The sequence below is a fragment of the Balaenoptera borealis genome, assembly GCF_965194805.1.
Source record: "Balaenoptera borealis genome assembly, chromosome: 5".
In the NCBI taxonomy this organism is placed as follows: Eukaryota; Metazoa; Chordata; class Mammalia; order Artiodactyla; family Balaenopteridae; genus Balaenoptera; species Balaenoptera borealis.
Genome location: NC_138862.1, coordinates 134,877,115 through 134,896,388, shown reverse-complemented (window position 1 = coordinate 134,896,388; position 19,274 = coordinate 134,877,115). Strand labels below are relative to the sequence as shown.

Here is a 19,274-nt window from a genome sequence, read left to right as displayed (position 1 = left end):
CATTTTCTCTTTTTTCCTACCCCTGGTTACCACTAATCTACTTTCTGCCTCTATGAATTTGCCTATTCTAGATATTTCACGTAAGTGGACTCATACAGTATTTGTACTTTTGTTTCTGGCTTATTTCACTTAGCATATTTTCAAGTTTTATCCATGTTGTATATGTATCAGAATTTCATTTCTTTTTGTGGCTGAATAGTAATCCATTGTATGTATATACCTCATTTTGTTTATCTGTTTATCTGTGGATGGATACTGGGGTTGTTTCCACCTTTTGGCTGTTGTGAATAATATTGCGTTAGACATTGGTCTACAAATATGAGTCTCTGTTTTTAATTATATATTGGGTTTATACCTGAGAGTAGAATTGCTGGGTCATATGATTTTTCTATGTTTAGCTTTTTGAGAAACCATCAAACTGTTTTCCACATTAACTGCACCATTTTACAGTCCCATCAGCAACAAACAAGAGTTTCAGTTTCTCTGCATCCTCACCAGCACTTCTCATTTTCCTTTTTTTTTAAATTAAGAAAAAAATTCTGGCCACCATACTATATATGAAGTAGTATGTCATTATGATTTTGATTTGCATTCCATTATGATTAATGATGTTGAACATCTTTTCATGTGCTTATTGGCCATTTATACCTACACAAATGGAGAAATGTCTATTCAGGTCCTTTGACCATTTTCTAATTGGGTTTTTGTATTTTTGTTGTTTAGTTTCAGGAGTTCTTTATATATTCTGGATATTAAACCCTTATTGATAAATAATCTGTAATAACTTCCCCTATTCTATAGGTTGTCTTTTCATTTTTTTGATAATGTCTTGATACACAAAAGTTTTAAAATTTGATGAAGTCCAGTTTATCTATTTTTTCTCTTTTTGTTACTTGTGCTTTTGGTGTCTTATTTAAGAGTCCATTGTCAAGAATCCAAGGTCATGAAGATTGATCCTCTGTTTTCTTCTGAGAGTTTTATGGCTTTTAGTACTTATATTTAGGTAGCTGATCCATTTTGATCTAATATTTGTATATTGTGTGAGGTAGATCATTGAATTTTATAATTATGACCAAGACATACTGTTTTTTTTTTCTTTAAAGATTCTGTATTGTTAAGTTTGGCAGTTACTTTCTAAGTTCTACCTCGTGTAATATTTAGTCATTATGCCCTTAGTTATTGAGTACCAGATAGTTCATGGAACTGGGCATTTTAGCTCTTAAAATATGTTCTTAATATTGAGTCTTCAAGAATGACTCAGGATACAAAGAAAGTAAGAGACAGGATTGATAAATTTTATTACATTAAAATGAAATTTTTTTTGCATGGCAAAAAACATATAGTGAAGATAGCTGATAGATTAGAAGAAAATGTCTGCACTATATCAAGATAAAGGGCTGAGATCTCTAATATATAAATAAGTCTTAAAAATTGAGAGAATATACTACAGTAACCTGATAGAAAAATGATCAAAATACGTTAAGGATAATCCTCCCCCGCCCCAGCATATGAAAATGGCCCCTAACATATGAAATGATTTTAAATTCATAATTAGAGAAATGCAAATTTAAGTGCACTGAGATACCATGTTTTAGCTGTCAGATTGACAAAAATTAAAGTATAACAGTCCATCCTATTGGCAGGGGTATGAGGAAACAGACACATATTGTACATTCCTGATAAGGCAAACTGGTACAACTCTCTTTGAGAATTTGGCAATATGCAACAAAGCCCTACATATGCATTTGCCTTTTGACCTGTCAGTTTCAACTGTAGGAATTTTCCCTGAAGGTACAACTCCAAAGATATGAAATTCCATATGCAGGGTTATTTATGGGTCATTGTGTGCAATCTCCTTTGTAGGAGAGTGGTTGAATAAACTATGGTGTATGTAGTGTGTGTGTGTGTGTGTGTGTGTGTGTGTGTGTAAAACAGAGTGTTACGCAGCTATGGGAAGAATGAGGAAGATATCTGAACTGAACTCTGACTGATAAATTGATCTCCAGGATATACTGTTAAGTGAAAGAGAGAATATATAGGTTATGTTACTCTAAGCAAAAGAAGAGGAAATAAGAAAATATACACACATATGCTCATTTGAACAGAAGGAAACATAGGAAAGATACACTAGAAATGAGATTGGTTTCATAAAGAGGGTGGGGTACAGAGAGATTGAAAGGATGGAGAGGGCTTGACACTTCACTGATTTTACCTGTTTTGGGTAGTTTTAACTGTTAGAACTAAACTAATGTTTTATATACTCAAATAAACAAGATTAACAAGGATTGGGGAGAGGATGGGAAAAAAATACGCCCCAAATCCCAAATGGAATAATACAAACAGAAACAAATGAACCTAACTATATTTCAAATGAATAACATAACCACACTGAAGGGTGGGCATGGGAAGAACTAACCTAAGTAATTTAGGAATACAGGGTTTTGACTCTATAAGGCTGTTGACAAAAGAACTATAAACAAACTTGAGACTAAAGACAGAACTGTACACAAATACTGTACTTGAGTTAGATTTTTTTTTTTTTACAGTGATATGGTTAGAACTCCAAAACTACTCTGTGTATTCTAGAGTAGAGCAAGTAAATATATATAATGGTGATAATGAAATAATGAAAGTCAGGTTTTTCACTGTAAGAGAAAAGTGTTCCAGATAAGGAAAGGGAAAAGGCTGTAATGAACTTCTGTAGAGTTAGATTGGCATTGGCAGCTTCAGTATGGACTCATGGTTTTTAACATATTTACAGATAAACATAAAAATTGATATAGATATGTGTTTGTGCATATATGTATATATTCCTTAACTCAGCCTGTGGTGAAGGCCTTAAAGCCATGACACTTCCGAATAATGTTTGTCAATGAAAGGAACTAAGGCTCCCTGGAGAAGGGACTGATTCTAATGTAGGGGCAAGGAAGATGCAAAGATAAGCTTGAACATCTTTTGGTGCCAGAAAGTTAGGAAGTACTCAAAAATACCACAGACTAGGTGGCTTAACAGAAATTCATTTTCTCACAGTTCTAGAGACTGGAAGTCTAAAATCAAGGTGTTGGCAGGATTGGTTTCTGGTGAGGCCTCCTGGCGGCAGGCAGCTGCCTTCTCACCTCGTGTGGCCCTTCCTCTGTGTGTGCCTGCTTCTGGTCTTCCTTTTCTTACAAAGACACCAGTCCTCTTGGATTAGGGCCCCACTCTTACCACTTTATTTAACCTTAATTACCTCCTTAAAGGCCCTGTCTCAAATATAGTCACATCGTCGGGGTTAGGGCTTCAACATATGAATTCTGGGGAGACAAATCTATAATAAATGTCAACTGAAAATTATTCACAGCCTAAAAGTTGAGGGTTATGTTTTATTCAGTGGGAATTTTTAGGACTTCAAGCCCGGGAGGCAGCATCTCAAGTAACCCTGAGAGAACTGCTCCGAGGAGGAGGAGGGGGGATCCAGGATATATAGGAGTTTTGCAACAAAGGGCAGGTAGTCTGGACATCAAAAGATTATTATTAATTAAAGAAAACCAGATATCCCAAATTAAGGAATTTAACGCCTTTCTTTGTATGGGAAGATATGAGTCTGGGCGCACTGAAATCATTCCTTTGATACGCACCTCAGCTATCTGGGGCCAGTATCCTGTGCTTTCATAGCTGGAGTTTCCTCAGTGCTCACCAGCTCACCGTAGGCTGGTGGCTGCAATCAATGATGACTGTGAAATCCTTTGTTTACTGATATGGCAGTATTCCATTTCTCACAAACATCATATGCCTCTTGATAATGATGCTTTGAGGAGGATACAACATTACTTCTGTGGTGTTTCCCTTTCCCCCAAAATGCATCACTTGCACCCATTTAGAAAAATCAAACCCAAGTTGTAGTTTGTAGAATATCACTACAGTACTCCCTGCTTGTACTTTTCCAAAGTGTCAAGGTCATGAAAGACAAAAAGAGTGAGGAACTGTTCCAGATTTAAGGAAAGAGATAAAACAGTTAAATGCAACTGTGATCTCGGATTGATTTTTTTTTTCCCCTAAGTTTATTTATTCGAATCAAGATTGAAATACAGCCCACACACTGTAATTGGGCCGTAAATATCTCTTAAATATCTCTTAGTCTAAAAATGTTCCTTCTTTTCTTTTCCTTGTAGTTTGTTTACAAAATCAGGTTGTTTGTTCTGTAGAATTTCCCACAGCCTGGAATTTGCTGAGTACATTCTTTTGAGGTAATTTAATGTGCTTCTCTATCTCCTGTATTTCTTGTAAATTGATGGATGGGTTAAGAGCACTTACTGTATGTTATCACTTCGGGAGTTTTTTTAAAAAAGAACTATCCCTGGTACCCACCCATCCTTGGGACGCACCGTTCCTGTGGATTCTGATTTAATTGGTCTGGAGTTCTTGCTGTTGTAGGGATTTTTAAAAGCTCCCCAGGTGATTTTAACATACAGTTGGGGTTGAGAACCATTGTTCTAGACCTAGTTACCACTGGTCAGGGTGCAACTTTAATTTTTTTGCCAAGAATACTTACAGAACCTGTATTCTTGATAAACACCTCACTTATTAATAAGACTTGCCCACTACGAGACACTTGCCAGCTTCTGCTCTGCTCCATGCCAGCAGTCTGATCCTTGGAGAGCTTCATCAGGGACAGGCTGACTTTTCCTGCTTGCATGGCTGCTACATTTGCCAATAAAATAGTGTCTGGCAATTGGAAACCTTAATCTCAACACTTTCAAAGGTGAAATACATGGACTTGCTAGTCCTTGTAGAAGATAGTAGACTAAATTTGTGGATGATTACATACACTCTTTCTGATCAGTCCTGTCACCTTTTTGTACTTTCAGTGAAAGATCATTTAAGAGGCATAGGTATGTCTCAGGGTAACACTATTCTATTGCTGTGTAATTGTCCATTAAGAAAAATCCCAGTATTTTCTTTTTTTTCAAATAGTACTTCTGATGCTGGATATTGTTAAGAGCTTCGCAGAGGGTACCAAGATGACAAAAGCCATGTCATACTCATGTGAAGATCTAGAGTGGGGGCGAGACAGATGCATAAATGTTACATCACTAGTGTTAACCTTAGGGGAAGGGAACCACACGCTAGGCAACATGCTACACACTTTTATAAATGGTGTTTCTTTTAGCTCTTGTTGAAATGAAAATAGGTAATATTTTGATTTTCCACTGAGAAAAAAAGACACGGAGAAGTTAGTAACTTGTTCTGGGACACAGAGATGGCAAGACATAGAATTGGGATTATAAATTGGGATCTAGTCAAGTCTGACCTTGACCAGAGCAGTGGTCCCTGGACCAGCATCATCAACATTCCCTGAGAACTTGTTAGAAATGTACTTTCTGGACCTACCCAAGACCAGCTGATTCAGAAACTCGGGCTGGGGCCCAGTGACCTGTGTTTTAACAAGCCCTCCAGGTGATTCTGAGGTTCACTAGTAATCTTTCTGATTACTAGTGTCTTTCTGTTTACTTGCAAGTGAACCTTGAAAAATTTTTATTGTCAAGAGTTGACCTGAAACTAGTAAGTTTGAAAAATCACTATACTAGAGTGTTTCACCCCCTCTCCCAACCCCCCCCCCTTTAAAGCTGTAAAACTCTTTGTTTAAATACTATTTTTCCCCCAAAGCTAAAACATAGAATACATAAAAACAAAACTATTGTTTGAAGTTGGCGTGGGCATGGGACCTTGTCCTGTCTTCCCATTCTGAAGGGGATGTTTGGTTTGATACCTGCTGTACTCTACTGTTATCTGCCCCCCACCCCCGCCAGCTGAGTGTGGTATGGTGTGGGTATGAACACTTATACAGGGTTACAGAAAAATATTGGCCGCCTTGTTCTCAACCAGAAGGTCAGTTAAAGAAATGTGGAGTCATTTGGTCAATACCTTTGGGACCAAAATTCACTAATATTTCTAATGATAGTGCCATGGGCCTTTCTTACAATTATGACTTGCAGGTACCAAAAGTCCAAATTCTCCCTTCTACCTGGAGTGTGTTTTATGCACGTAAGCTTCTCTGTGTTAGTAATTACAACCACATCTAGGTGGGATTGTTTAGTGTCATTCACTTTTGGCTTTAATCAGCAAGCAGTTGAGCAGGTCTACTTGATTTCTGTAAATCACTGTGAACCTGCAGTTCTTGGAACTGCTGTCCTCAGTGTTGTTGGAACTGCTTTGTCACTGTTGTTTTCTTCTGCCTGTGTATGCCTTCTTCACATTTTTATAATAGCATTGTATGGTTTGGCCTTTAGAGTTCCCAGGATAGCCCTGCTTTCCTATGCTATAGTTATTAAACAACTGTGGAGAGGTGCCTGGTTCGTTCAAGTTCAATGCCTGGTAGACTTGATTTTCTTGGGCGTTAGAGGTCTTTCTGATTACTTGCAAGTGAAACTTGGAAAACTTACTGTCAAAGAGTTGACCTGAAAAATTTTAATAACTCTGTTTAATAACTCCCCAACTTGGCAGGGATGAAGTATTTTCAGTTTTCCCCCATGGCTTGACTTCTTTTGGGTAATTTGGGCTACCTTTGCTGACTTTCTTTTAAAAATCAGATTTCTGCTCATGTGCTGAGTGAAGTAACAGAATTTGTAAAACTAATTTTTCCTCAGGGATAGTGTATAAACTTCTGGTGGTAGCTCATTTTAGAAGGTATTTACCTTTTAAAAATAAAATATTATAATGTTCATATTTAATCTAACCGTGCCTTTCAGCCCTATTGTCTAGGCCAGTGATTATCAACATTGGCTGCACATTAGACCTGCCCTGGGGAGCTTTTAAAAATAAATGTCTTGGCTTCACCCCAGACCTAATAATTCACACTCTCTAGGATGGGGCCTGGACACTTGGATTAAAACAGAAACAGAAGACCCCTGTCTTAGTCTGCTCTGACTGCTATCATAGACTGGGTGGCTTAAACAACAGACATTTATTGCTCATTGTTCTGGAGGCTGGGAGTCGAAGATCAGGGTGCTGGTGAGGGTCCTCTCCTGGCCTGCAGCTGGTCATCTTTTTGTTGTGTCCTCACATGGTGGGAGCGGGGCAGGGTGGGGATCGGGGGGAGAGCCTGCCTGCCTGCCCCGCTCATGCACATGCAGGCTCTCTCTGGTGTTTGTTTTAAGGGCCCTGATCCTATCATGAGGGTTCCACCCTTATAACCTAATTATCTCCCAGAGGCCCCATGTCTGAATACCATTACATTGCGGGGTTAGGATTTCAACTTATGAATAGAGAGGAACACAGTTCAGTCTGTAGCAACCCTCATGTAATTCTGATGTGTATAAGAATTGGAAACTGATGGATAATGGTGCTTAGACTCAAAAATATGAGTGAAACACCTGGGAATCCTGGTAAAATGGACATATGCGTTCAGTAGGTCTGTTATGGGGCCTATGTATATAGGACCCATATTTGACTGAATTATAACATCCTAAAGATCTGAAAGTTTCTGCAGTTTTTAAATGCATCCAATTAAAAACTTATAGCTTGTCTTACTGTCTGGGTAGATCTGAGTCATTTAGTAGAGGTAGAGGTACATAATAAAACAGTTCTTTCATTTTAGCCAGATTGGCCTACTTACATATTAAATTTCTATTGCTGTGACTTTTAGTAGTGTTCATCTCTTGTTTGGAATACTTCCTTGGCATATTTTAGCTATTCTCTGCTGTCCGTTCTTCATGGCTTAGCTCAGGGAAGTTTTCCCTGAAACCTGAATCTGTAGACAGTGAACTTCTAAATAACATGTGAAAGACACATTATCTCTTAAAATGGTTTATTTCAGGTGGTTAAGATGGTTACCTTCAACTTAACTTCTGTGAACTTACTTGTATTTTATAATTCTCAAAATTGAAGCATTACTAAATCACTTAGAGATTGTTTTTAAGCTGAAATGTTTGCATAATAGCATAATAATACGTAATAGCTGCCAAACTTTTCCATAGTGGTTGCACCTTTTAACAGTTCACCAACAGCATATGAGGGTTCCAGTTTCTCTGCATTCTCTCCAACACTTCTTATTGGCAGTCTTTTTAAGTTTAGCCATCCTAGTGGGTGTGAGGTATTATCTCATTGTGGTTTTAATATGTATTTGCCTCATGACTAATGATGTTGAGGAGCTTCTCTTGTGCTTATTGCTCATTTGTATATCTTCTTTGTAGGAATATATGTTCAGATCTTTTACTCATTTTTAATTGGGTTATTGGTCCTTTTTTCTTTTATTGTTGAATTGTAAGAGTTTATATATTGTAGATATAAGCCCCTTATCAGATAAATGACTTGCAGATATTTTTTCCCATTCCATGGGTTATCTTTTTAACTTTCTTGATAGTGTCCTTTGCAGCACAAAATTTTAAAATTTTGATGATGTGCAGTCTTTTTCTTTTGTTTCTTGTACTTTTGGCATTATGTCTAGGATGCCATGGTCAAGAAGATTTAAGCCCGTGTCTTGTAAGAGTTTTATAGTTTCAGCTCTTACATTTAGGTCTTTGATCCATTTTGAATTAATTTTTATATATGGTGTGAGGGAGGGGTATAGCTTTAATCTTTTCTGTGTGGTTATACAGTTGTCCCAGCACCATTTGTTGAAAAGAGTCTCCAAGTATTCTTTACCAGGGTGAATAGTGTTACTATTTAGCATACAAGACAAGCTAGAAATCTAGTTCATCATCATGTCCTGTCATTTTTACCTCTACTTCTACTATTTCTGCACCTTATCACCCTGTCCAAGCTACATTTAGCTGTTGTTTAGACTTATGTAATAGGTTCCAGACTGGTCATATTCTCACCACTCTTACTCTCCACTCCTTTTATTTTCTAACTTGTAGCCTTTATTTATTATTATTATTTTTCAGACCACAGTTCAAGGTCTTCCTTTTGCTCTTAAGATCAATATAGAAATTCTACAGTATGGCCCATAGGACCCTGTAGGATCCCCACCCACTTCTTCAGCCTGTTTTTGCTTTGTATGTTGTCTTGATTTCTTCAATCCAGTTACTTCTCAGAGGAGTGTTTCAATATGCTCCCTCCACCATAGCTACCAATGTGCCTGCATCCTACTTGTGTTACTCTGCCTTCCCATCTGTAACTGAATGAACTGTCCATCCCTTTATCTAAGACCAGCCCTATTCAAAATTGGCCAGATTCCACCCCTCTCATTTAGTCCAGAACATTGCTTTATCAGTTTTCCTGTCTCTCTTCTGTGTTGTCAGTTATCATTCTAATCAACATACAAACATGATGTTATTTCTTCCATCTTAAAAAAAAAAAAACCCAACAATGACCCTACATTTCATTCTGTCTATGATCCCATTTCCCTGCTCCTCTTTTGCATCAGAATGGGAATTACTTATACTTGCTGTCTCTTAACTTCTCTCCTGCTGTTTCTGCTGAACCCACTCCTGATTTTTGGGTCCCACTATACTACACTGAACTCATTTATTTATCTCCTTGTCACCAAGTCCTGTGGTCAGCTCTCAGTTCTTATCTTAACTTTTCAGTAACATTTGGCCCAGCCCGTTACACTGTCCTTGAAATACTTGCTTCTCTCTTGGTTCTCCTTTTACCTCAATGGTTGCTCCTTCTTGGTCTTTTCTCTTGGTCACAGCTCATCTTGGATTTCTGTCTGTTGGGAGGATGCCCTAGGGTCAGCCTGCAGATCTCTTCCCTTTCTTCTGTGCTGGTGTGTATGTTTATCCTCAGATTTAATACCATTTATATGCTCATGACGACACGTGCTTGCTTCAGCCTGGACCTCTCCTAGGTGCACACGTACCCACCTTCCTCCTGGACGTTTCTACCTAGATGTCTAATAGCTGGTTCCCTTGCTTCTTTCAGGTCTCTGCCCAAATGTCACCTTACTGGAGAGGTCCTCCTTGCGGTGCCCACCACCCCCCACCATATAAAATGAAGTAACTCCTCCCTTGCTTATCCTTTTCTTAATTGTTTTCTAGAGCATTTATCGTGTATTATTTATGGTCTTTTGCTTCCTGTTGGTATGTAGCTCCATGAGGATAGAGTTCTTACCTGTTTGGTCACTTTTGTGTCCCCAGTACCAAGAATAATAAGCATCGATTATGTGTCAAAGGACTGAGTGAGTGAGTGGATGAATGTTGGCCATCTTTAGTGCTTCACTCTCGCCGTGCTCCCCCTTCCTCACACATTCAGTTCCTTCTGTTCTTCCATCCCCTCCCTCAGGCAGCTTCTTGCCTCTCACTTCCATCAGCATCACTTCCTCATCAGACCTTTCCTGTCCTGATTGTAGTCTCTGATTGCAAGCGCCCTTAGCCGTGGACTCCTTCATAGTAGTGATCATTTCAGTTTCCATTCATTTGTGCTGTTCTTTGTTAATACCTGTCTTCTGTTTCCCTCCACTTGCCCTCCCCCTTATTTTGCTCTCTCTTAAATTCTAAGGGCCTAGCACAGAGTCAGATTCTCAATAAATGGCAGGTGTTTGTTAAAAGAGTAAATGAACAAATCAAAATATTCTTATGATTTATATAACTCACAACCCATTTGAGTTGGTAAATCTCTGTAACATTTGCTTAAAAAGAAAATAGGATTAAAATTTAATGATTTCATAATTTTACGTTGATACAGAGTCTAGTAAGCATAAATACAGTTAACATCACTGCCTTTGGCCAAGAATTTACTGGGATGTGGCCTCCCTCTGTTGTGGAAACCGGTCCTTATCGTGGATGGCCATCCAGCCTCTGCCACCACCCCCAGCATCTGGCACTCTTCATTCTAAGTCCTGAAGTTGGTCTGCTGTAAACTCACCCTTTGGGTTTGGGGTTGCCCTCTTGCCCTTCATATATGTAGAGAGTTATCTTATCCTTTATTAAATCAAATATAGTCTCACTTCATTCTGTTGAGATTTTTGAGCTCTTTTGGGCCCATGTAATGCTCCTGAGGGATTTTATCTAAAGTGTGTTCCAACATAGACCCTATTTATATACCAACTACCAAAGGGTAACTTTTAAAAAAGACTTTTGTGAGTAAGGCTCTTGTACCGGAGGGGGCAGTTTCCAATATATTAATGATATGTTTAATAGAAGTATGTCTAATAGAAGAATTACTGCAAATCTAGCATTACTAACCTTAATAATTTATTGAGCTCATTATATTATTGAGTATGTGCGTATAAATATTAAATAGTTTTGGGAGAAAATAGCTATTTCAGTGTTTATTACTAGTGGGTCAAATACTGTATTAATGGATGTAATCCTCAAACAACCTTAGGCACTATCCTCATATTATATATGAAGAAACTGATGTATGTGAATCTTAGAAATAGAAGATTTTCTTAATCTCATTGTCACTGCAGGCAGTGTAAACATATTTGATCCTTCTTAATGATCTCAGAAGGTAAAATAACCATGTCAAGAAAGGTAATCTGTTTCCAATTTCCTCAGAATTTTTGGGCACTAGTATCTTCTCATTAAAAGAAAAATACTTTATGCTCTTTTCTTTAAAATACTTAAATATTTAACAATGCCTTTGTAATAGATGAGATTAGAAAATGTGTATATGATTGTTCCAGAACTTGGATACATTGGGAAATACTTTTCTTTTTTCCATAGCTATTTACTGTTTTTTTGGAGTAAGTACAAAGTTTTTTTTTTTTTTAATGGATACAGGTCTCTATAATAATACTTTAATAATAATAGAAACTTAAATTATTATTTTTTTGACCTTATTTGTTGTCTTAAAGAAGTGCTGCCTCAAAAACAATTTTTAGGGAAATATTTTATCCTAAATATGTTGATTATCCAAGGTTGAAAACATTTCACCTGGAAGCTTAAAGATTTGTATCTTGGCAATAAGATGATCACTTCAGTTTCAGTATTGTTTAAATCAGTGGATGTGTGGCAGCTGAAATGTTTTCTTCTCTAAAGTTTCAGCGTGGAGCTTTTGTCTCCCTTTCTCATACTTTTTCAAAACTTTTTGTCTATAAAGATTCAAGTCTGGATTGGGGATTTATTTCTAGAAGTGTGTTAAACACTTTTCTGTAGATATTTGCTTATGAAGCTGCATCAAGTAGGTGCCATGGTTACCATCATCTCTGTGACTCTGCTTGTTCACAGCCCCTTCACTCACCTGTGTGTCCTCTGCTTGTCTGGTTTCTCTGCTTTCTGTTTCCCCTCGTTTGAGAATGGGTTTGTAAGTCTGATGTTCTGTCATGGTGCTTCGGTAGAGTAGCCCGGTGTCCTTTCTGTATAGTTAAGAAATGAGCTGGTCAACAGGAATAGTTAAAATGGAGCAAGCTTAGCTGTTCCTTGTCCCTCGTGTTAAACGTAATGAGTTTAGAGGATTATGACTCCATGTAATCATTGGGATCTGCTAGACAGGACATCTGTTTTACTTTTTACTCATTACACTGGTGTATAAATAGCATCTTTTTTTTTTTTTTAATGTGAAAATTATTTTGTGTTCTAGCTAGCACTGGTGACTTAATTTTTGAAATGTGCTTTCTGGAATAGCACATGATTAGTATAAAATTATCTTAATAGGACTGGAAACTCATTATTAGTCTGAAAATATTTGTTTTCTAACTGTGAAAAAAGGTTTCTGGGAACGTTTGAATTTTCATTTATTCTAGACCGCATTAGAATTGTTTAGTATATTCAAATATTTTTCCTTTGGTTTTATTTCCTAGGTTGCACGTTTTCAAAAAATTCCTAATGCTGAAAATGAGACAATGATTCCTGTATTGACATCAAAAAAAGCAAGTGAATTACCAGTCACTGAAGTTGCAAGCATTCTCCAAGTAAGTGCTTGGTGGGGAGGAAGGGAGTGGATAGTAGAATGAGTCACTTAGACTCTATAGATAAGTGCTATCTGGTAGAATTTTCTGTGATGACAGAAATATTCTGTTCTGCACTGTCCAGTGCAGTAGCCACTAGTTAAACATGACAGTTGAGGATTTAAAGTACGGATAGTTTAGGGGAGGAACTGAAATTAATTTAATTTAGTTTTTATTCATTGAAATTTAAATAGGTTCATGAGGCTAGTGATCACCTGATTGGACGGTGCAGCTCTAGATCATTAGTATTGCTAGGGACTATTTGTGCTGTGTGAGGATTAGTTGGATTAGGAAAATAATTTAATTATTAACATAAGTAGAGTTAGGAGTTTATCTTTTTTTTATGTGTTTTCTAATGTAAAAGCTAAGTACAAGTTCAGAACTGCAAATAAACTTTGCTTATGTAATTTAATCTCTTCCTAGTTTTAAAAAGCACAATCTAATGAAACATGAGGAAAAGAATATTTAAAATTCTACCTTCAGAATTCACATATTTTAACAATGGCATTAAAAACATCGGGTATCCTTTTTTTGAGGTTTTTTTTGGGGGGCGAGTTGTATTTATACTCTGTTTTAAAACTACTTACTCTAAATATATTTGTGTCGCAAGACTCTATTAGTGAACTCTATTATAAAGCTTTTGGCCAGAGAAACTTAATTATTTTAGAGATGCAAGTAATTTATTCTTTAATGATAGTTAAAGTAATAAATCATGAGAGGCAGTGACTGAAGAATGTAGGTGGTGTTCATAGGGCATAAAATGTCCCAAGAACCAGTTCATGTTAACTTCATTATTTTGAGTAATTTAGGAACCACAGATTTTCTGCTTGGAATAAATATTCAGTCCAAGAACAAAAAGTAACACCAATCTCAGAATTTTGATAGGCTCAGAGAACAAGAAAGATGCGTGATCTTTTGGAGAAACTAATTTTAGAAAACAACAAGACAACAGTGAAAATGAAGAAAACTAGTTAAAATGTACTGGTATTTTGCTTTCTGTACATCCTGACTGGTTTGTGTTATTTCTCTTTCTCCAAAGAAAATCATAATTTTTTTGTTTATTAAACTCTATCTTGTTGCTTACATTAAAAATTTTTTTATTGAGGTATAATTTATATAAAATACAGTGTACTCATATTAAATGTACAGTTTGCATTTTGACAGATGTAACCATCACCACAATTAAGATGTAGAAAATTTTCATCACTCTGAAAAGCTTCCACATGTTTTTTGCAGCTAATCCCTCCCAGTGCTCTGGCCCCAGGCAACCACTTGATATGCTTTCTGTCCCCATAGATTAGTTTTGACTGTCATAGAAGTTCCTGTAAGTGTGATCATATGTATGTACTTTTTTTGTGTTTTCTTTTTTTTCTCTGCTAATATTCTCAATGACTTTTATGGGTAAAATCTCATAGGCTGATCTTCAGAACGGTCTAAACAAATGTGAAGTAAGTCATCGGAGAGCCTTCCATGGCTGGAATGAATTTGATATCAGTGAAGATGAGCCACTATGGAAGAAGTATATTTCTCAGGTGAGATATTTTTATTTTCTCCTGTTGTGTAACTTACATGTATTTTTGTAAATGTAGTTGTTTACCTTTGTGAAGTGATTTTTGGAGAAAGGAAATAATTTTTTTAAGTGTTTTTTACCTAAATTTTGTCATTTGTTAGAGTTTATTGTTACATTGGAATTTCTATGATTTTAGTGTGCAAATCTTTAAGGACTTATATTACATGGAGGTGATACTATTAACAGTAGTTTCCTTTGCAGGTGTCTTAACTTAAATATTTTTTATTGTAGAAATGCTAATTTTTTTTTAAAGTAATATGGCTAGCTTAGAAAATTAGTAAAAGTTAGGTCATTGGACTGCCTGGGTACAAGTTCCTCCTTTATTTCTTACTAGCTGTGTGCTCTTTATTATCTTCTGAGCCTTATCTGTAAAATGGGGATAATAATCTTAGGAGTTAGTAAGCTATCAATAGATGATAGCTATTTTTAATTATATTTTATTAATGTCCTAATCTTTTCAGAAAAATTTACTGTAAGATTTTTCTTATCTTTATGACAAGTATATTAGTGAAAAGCTAAAAAACTCCTATGGCCAGTTTTCAAGTAGTAGGATTAGTTTGCCAAACAAATAAATTCTTTTTAGTGAAGAAACTTTCTAATGCCTTCTAACCTGCAGGTTCTTTTTAAAAAAAATCTTTAACTTTTCTAAAGGGCCTTGCCTGTTAATGAACCAAAATCTATCTGTTTTAACTTATTTAAATTAATTTGTCTAAAGTAGGAAAACTGAATTTTTAGAGAAGAACCTTGTATCTGTCTTGTTTTTATTGGAATATTTTTTATATGTATATTTGTATTCTCACATTTACCACATTTCCACATTACCTAAAACTTCAGAGGTTTACTCTGGATTTATAAATTACAGTGATTTGACTTATCACTAGGCAATATGATTTTTAATGTTTTGCTTTCTTGATCCTGTTTCAAAGCTAGAGAACCTGCATCATGAGATTGCTGTGAGAATGAAATGAAATAGTGCCTGTAATGTAGTTAAGTGCAAGCAGTAATTAACAGTAAATATCAATTGTTAATCATAAAGCACTGGACGACTCCTCACTCCTCTACAGAGAACACTGAATTTGTTGTTCTGCAAACATTTGGAGCCTGCCATCTGTCAGGTGGTTTCCTTAGTACCATGGCACAGCTGTTTTAGGGTGAAATAGAATGATCATGGGCCTTGCTCTCAAAGTGTGGTGATAGCAGCTAATGTTTGAGGGGTTTGTAGTTTACACAGTGATTTAATATACATTCTTGGTTAATCCTTACCACAGTTTTTGGTACAAGGTAGGGAAGCACCCCCGGGGCTTAAAAAATTAAGGTCACACAAAAATTGGAGCTGGATTCAAACCCAGGTACTCTGGCTCAGTTTGTGTGTAGTTTGTCAACCCTGAACCACATTGCAGTTGTACTTTTATTTTGCTGGAGCAGTGATTTTCAATCCTCTGTGCATTAGAATCACTTGGGGAGTGCTTTAAAAATGCTGAAGCCTGTGCCCTGTGCCCAGAGATTCTGATTTGATTGCTCTGGTGTGAACCTGGGCATTTGTTGGAAACTCTTCACGTGATTCTGATGTGAAGCAGGGTTGCAACCACTGTGCCAAGGAACGGAGCCATAAAGGGAGTGGGAGGTGGTGGCATCTAACTTCAGAGTTATGATATCCAGGGGCTGAGGCTCTCTGCTGGGATGGATTCTTTGCAAAGTTACTTTGCAACTTTGATGGCGATTGGCACTGTTTCATCATAGGAAGGCACTCTGGCAGCAGAGCTCTGACGTTTAACTAGGATGTCCAACTGGAAGAATTTGGGGTGGCTCTGGTGCTTGGTCATTTAAGAGCTGCCCAATTGAGTTGGTGCTGTGGTTTGTTTCTTTAGATACTTTTGTCTCTGCTAGCTAGATGTTAGGAAAACCAGTGTTGGGAAAATCTTCAGCTTCTTCTGTGGTGAGGATCTTACTGTCTGCTCTTAGCTGCCCTGCCCCTCCCCTGGTGGGGGATGGTTATTCCTTTGGTGGGTGGGTCAACCACAGAATTGTAATCTACACCCATTTACTTACAGTATAGGAATGCTGAGGAATGTTTGGAATTTATAATTTAGGTGTTCTACCCAGTGCTTAATGTAAACCTTTAGCTTAAAAGTTATTTTCCATTCTAGCCCTGGTAGAAATTCAGAACAGCTTATAGCATACTAAAAATACATGTGTACTATAAGGAATTGGTAAATTCTTAGTTTTAAGCAATAATGCCCTGATAGTTTTTTTTTTTAGGCTTTTGCTGTGCTGGTACACAACTGTCTTTCATACAAAACTGTTGAATTGCTGTTTTTTTTTTCACTTTCAGTTTAAAAATCCCCTTATTATGCTGCTTCTGGCTTCTGCAGTCATCAGTGTTTTAATGCATCAGTTTGATGATGCTGTCAGTATCACTGTGGTAAGAAAAAATATATATTTTTAAAAATTGTTAATCATATAAATTAGGATTGGCTTTTATTTTAGAAAATGAATTGAGACATGCCTTAATGCTTCTTCAGGTTTTTTTGTTAAAATCCAAATTCTGGTTTTAGTTGCAGTGATCTCAAGTAATGTTCAAGGGTCTATGATTGGCACCCTAGAATTATTTAACAATCCGATAATTTAACAGATATGAAATATTTTATAATAATTTTCCAGTTAAATATTTATTTTACTTTCCAATTGAGAATACGTTTCAGTAATCGTGAACTGAAGCCTGACATTTTAAAAATTAAAAGTATTATTTAACAGTGTACTCTGTATTTTTATTCTTTCCAGTTAGGTTATTCTGGCTTTCATCTTTTTTTTTTTTTTTCTTGCCCTTCTGTTTCATTGTAGTATAAAAATTTATAGTAAGTATAAGCATTGATTAAAGCAAGTGTGTTAGGCTTAAGAACACAGTAGAAATGAACGTAGAGCTGTGATTCACCAGCTCTTGCTTGTGGACTCCCAGGAGTCTCTGAGATTCTTTTAAGGGAGCATATGAGGTCAAAACTACTTTCATAAAACTAAAAACATTATTTGTCTTTTTGCTATAGACATTTGCATCAGTGGTGCAAAAGTGATGGTGGGTAAAACTGTTAGAGCTTTGGCTTGAATCAAAATAATGGCAACAAACTGTCTAGTAGTCATTGTTTTCTTTCACTGTTTCTCTTAGCAGTGTTTTTGATAAAACAGTAAAACTTAATTTGATTAAGTCTTGATCCTTAAGTATATACCTTTTTAATGTTCTGTGTGATGAAATGGGAAGTACGCATTGAAGTATGATGGTTGTCTCAAGGAAAGGCTGTGTGCTGAGCTGAACTAGCCTTTTACTCGAAAGAATGACTGAGACAAACTATGGTTATTAAGACTTGGATAACTGGCATACTTTTTTTGAAAGTGAGTGACATGAACCTATCACTACAAGAAAAACAACTGACAGAATTTGTTGCCAATGGTAAAATTCAAGCTTTCAGTGATAATTAGAATTTTTCAAAAATTTTATGCATTATTTTATGGTGGACAGCTTCCCAGTATTTAAGACCTTATTCTAATGAGATCAGTAGTGATTTTAGTGAATGTGATTTTTTTTTTTAACTATTATGAAATGTGTCAACACTTGAAAGATTTGAATAACCAAGTGAATCAGTCTTTTCTAAATGACCAGTGCATGACGATATAAAATACTCGGTGACAAAAGAGCCATTCAACATGCAAAAGAGATCAATAGATTTTAATATAACAGATTATGAAAAGTTCATTGATATAGTTTTAGGTTCTATATTGCAAATTACTTTTAAAGTAACAGTTGTCTAATTTCGGTGTAGTAGCTAAGAATAATATCCACAATCATCTGAAAAGGCTTTTAAAATACTCCTCCCTTTTTCAACAATATCTGAATGAGGCTGAATTTTGTTCATATACTTCAGCCTAATCAACATATATCAATAGATTGAATGCAGAAGCAGATACGAGAATCTGGCTTTGTATTAAAGGAGACATTAAAGATAGAAAAATTGAAAGCACTGCCACTTTTCCCACAATTTTTGGGGGGGAATATATTTTTCATAAAAAATGTTGTATGTGTTAACATGTAATGGGCTTACTTTTTTTTAGATACTAAGTAGAAATTAAAACTGAGTGATTGAAAAAGTATTTAATATGGTAAATATCAATAGCTGGAAGTCACATAAACAAAAGCTGGTCCTCCGTTTGTAAGAGCATAAAGGGATCCTGAGATCAAAGAGTTTGAGAAGCCTTCCTGGGGAGGCAGGTCCCTGTCAGCTGTCCGTTTTTCCCCACAGGCCTCAAGGCGGAGTTGTGATTCCTTCCCTGACTGTTTTGTGCTTATTGTCTGGTGTCTTGGGGCTGCAGATAGAGTCAGAAAAATAAGATATGATTAACAGTTATTTCAGAAGTTACAATGTCTTATTTAAAAAGGTTGTTTGTTTTGTTTAGGCAATACTTATCGTCGTTACAGTCGCCTTTGTTCAGGTGAGTAAGTAGCCTATTTTGACAACATAAAAATAGTATTTTAGTTAATTGCTTAAAAAAATCAAGGTGGCTTATGTTAAAATGTATAGTTAATGGGTATGTTGGTCAGAACAATTTATTCTTTGTTTTTGAAATAATTTCAAAAACAATAACTCTCCAAGGAAGTTTGTGGAACCAACTTGACTGCTTTGGTTTAGGCAGTGGCATGAAGAAAATCTAGTTTTTTATTTGATGATGTTAAAGGTAACTGAAGCAGATGGAAACAAAAACTACAGTAATAGAAATAAAATCCAGCAGTAGGCTTTTAAATTTTTTCCAGTTAAAAAATTGGGCCAGAGTTCAAATTCCTCATTCCTCCATGGAAGGGATGTTCTGATCTGGATCGAACTCCCTGTTCAGCATAGACATTGA

The 19,274-nt window shown here is 36.3% G+C and overlaps 1 protein-coding gene across 7 annotated transcripts in view; it reads left to right on the top strand.

The window, feature by feature from the left end:
• Positions 1-19,274, top strand: part of ATP2C1 (ATPase secretory pathway Ca2+ transporting 1) — a 117,679-nt gene that overhangs the window by 40,357 nt on the left and 58,048 nt on the right. For all 7 annotated transcript variants that reach the window (XM_082392649.1, XM_082392648.1, XM_082392652.1 and 4 more), the window contains 4 exons: positions 12,668-12,778; positions 14,230-14,346; positions 16,717-16,806; positions 18,828-18,863. In XM_082392649.1, coding sequence (XP_082248775.1) covers positions 12,668-12,778; positions 14,230-14,346; positions 16,717-16,806; positions 18,828-18,863 — 354 coding nt within the window. The remainder of the gene's footprint in view (positions 1-12,667; positions 12,779-14,229; positions 14,347-16,716; positions 16,807-18,827; positions 18,864-19,274) is intronic.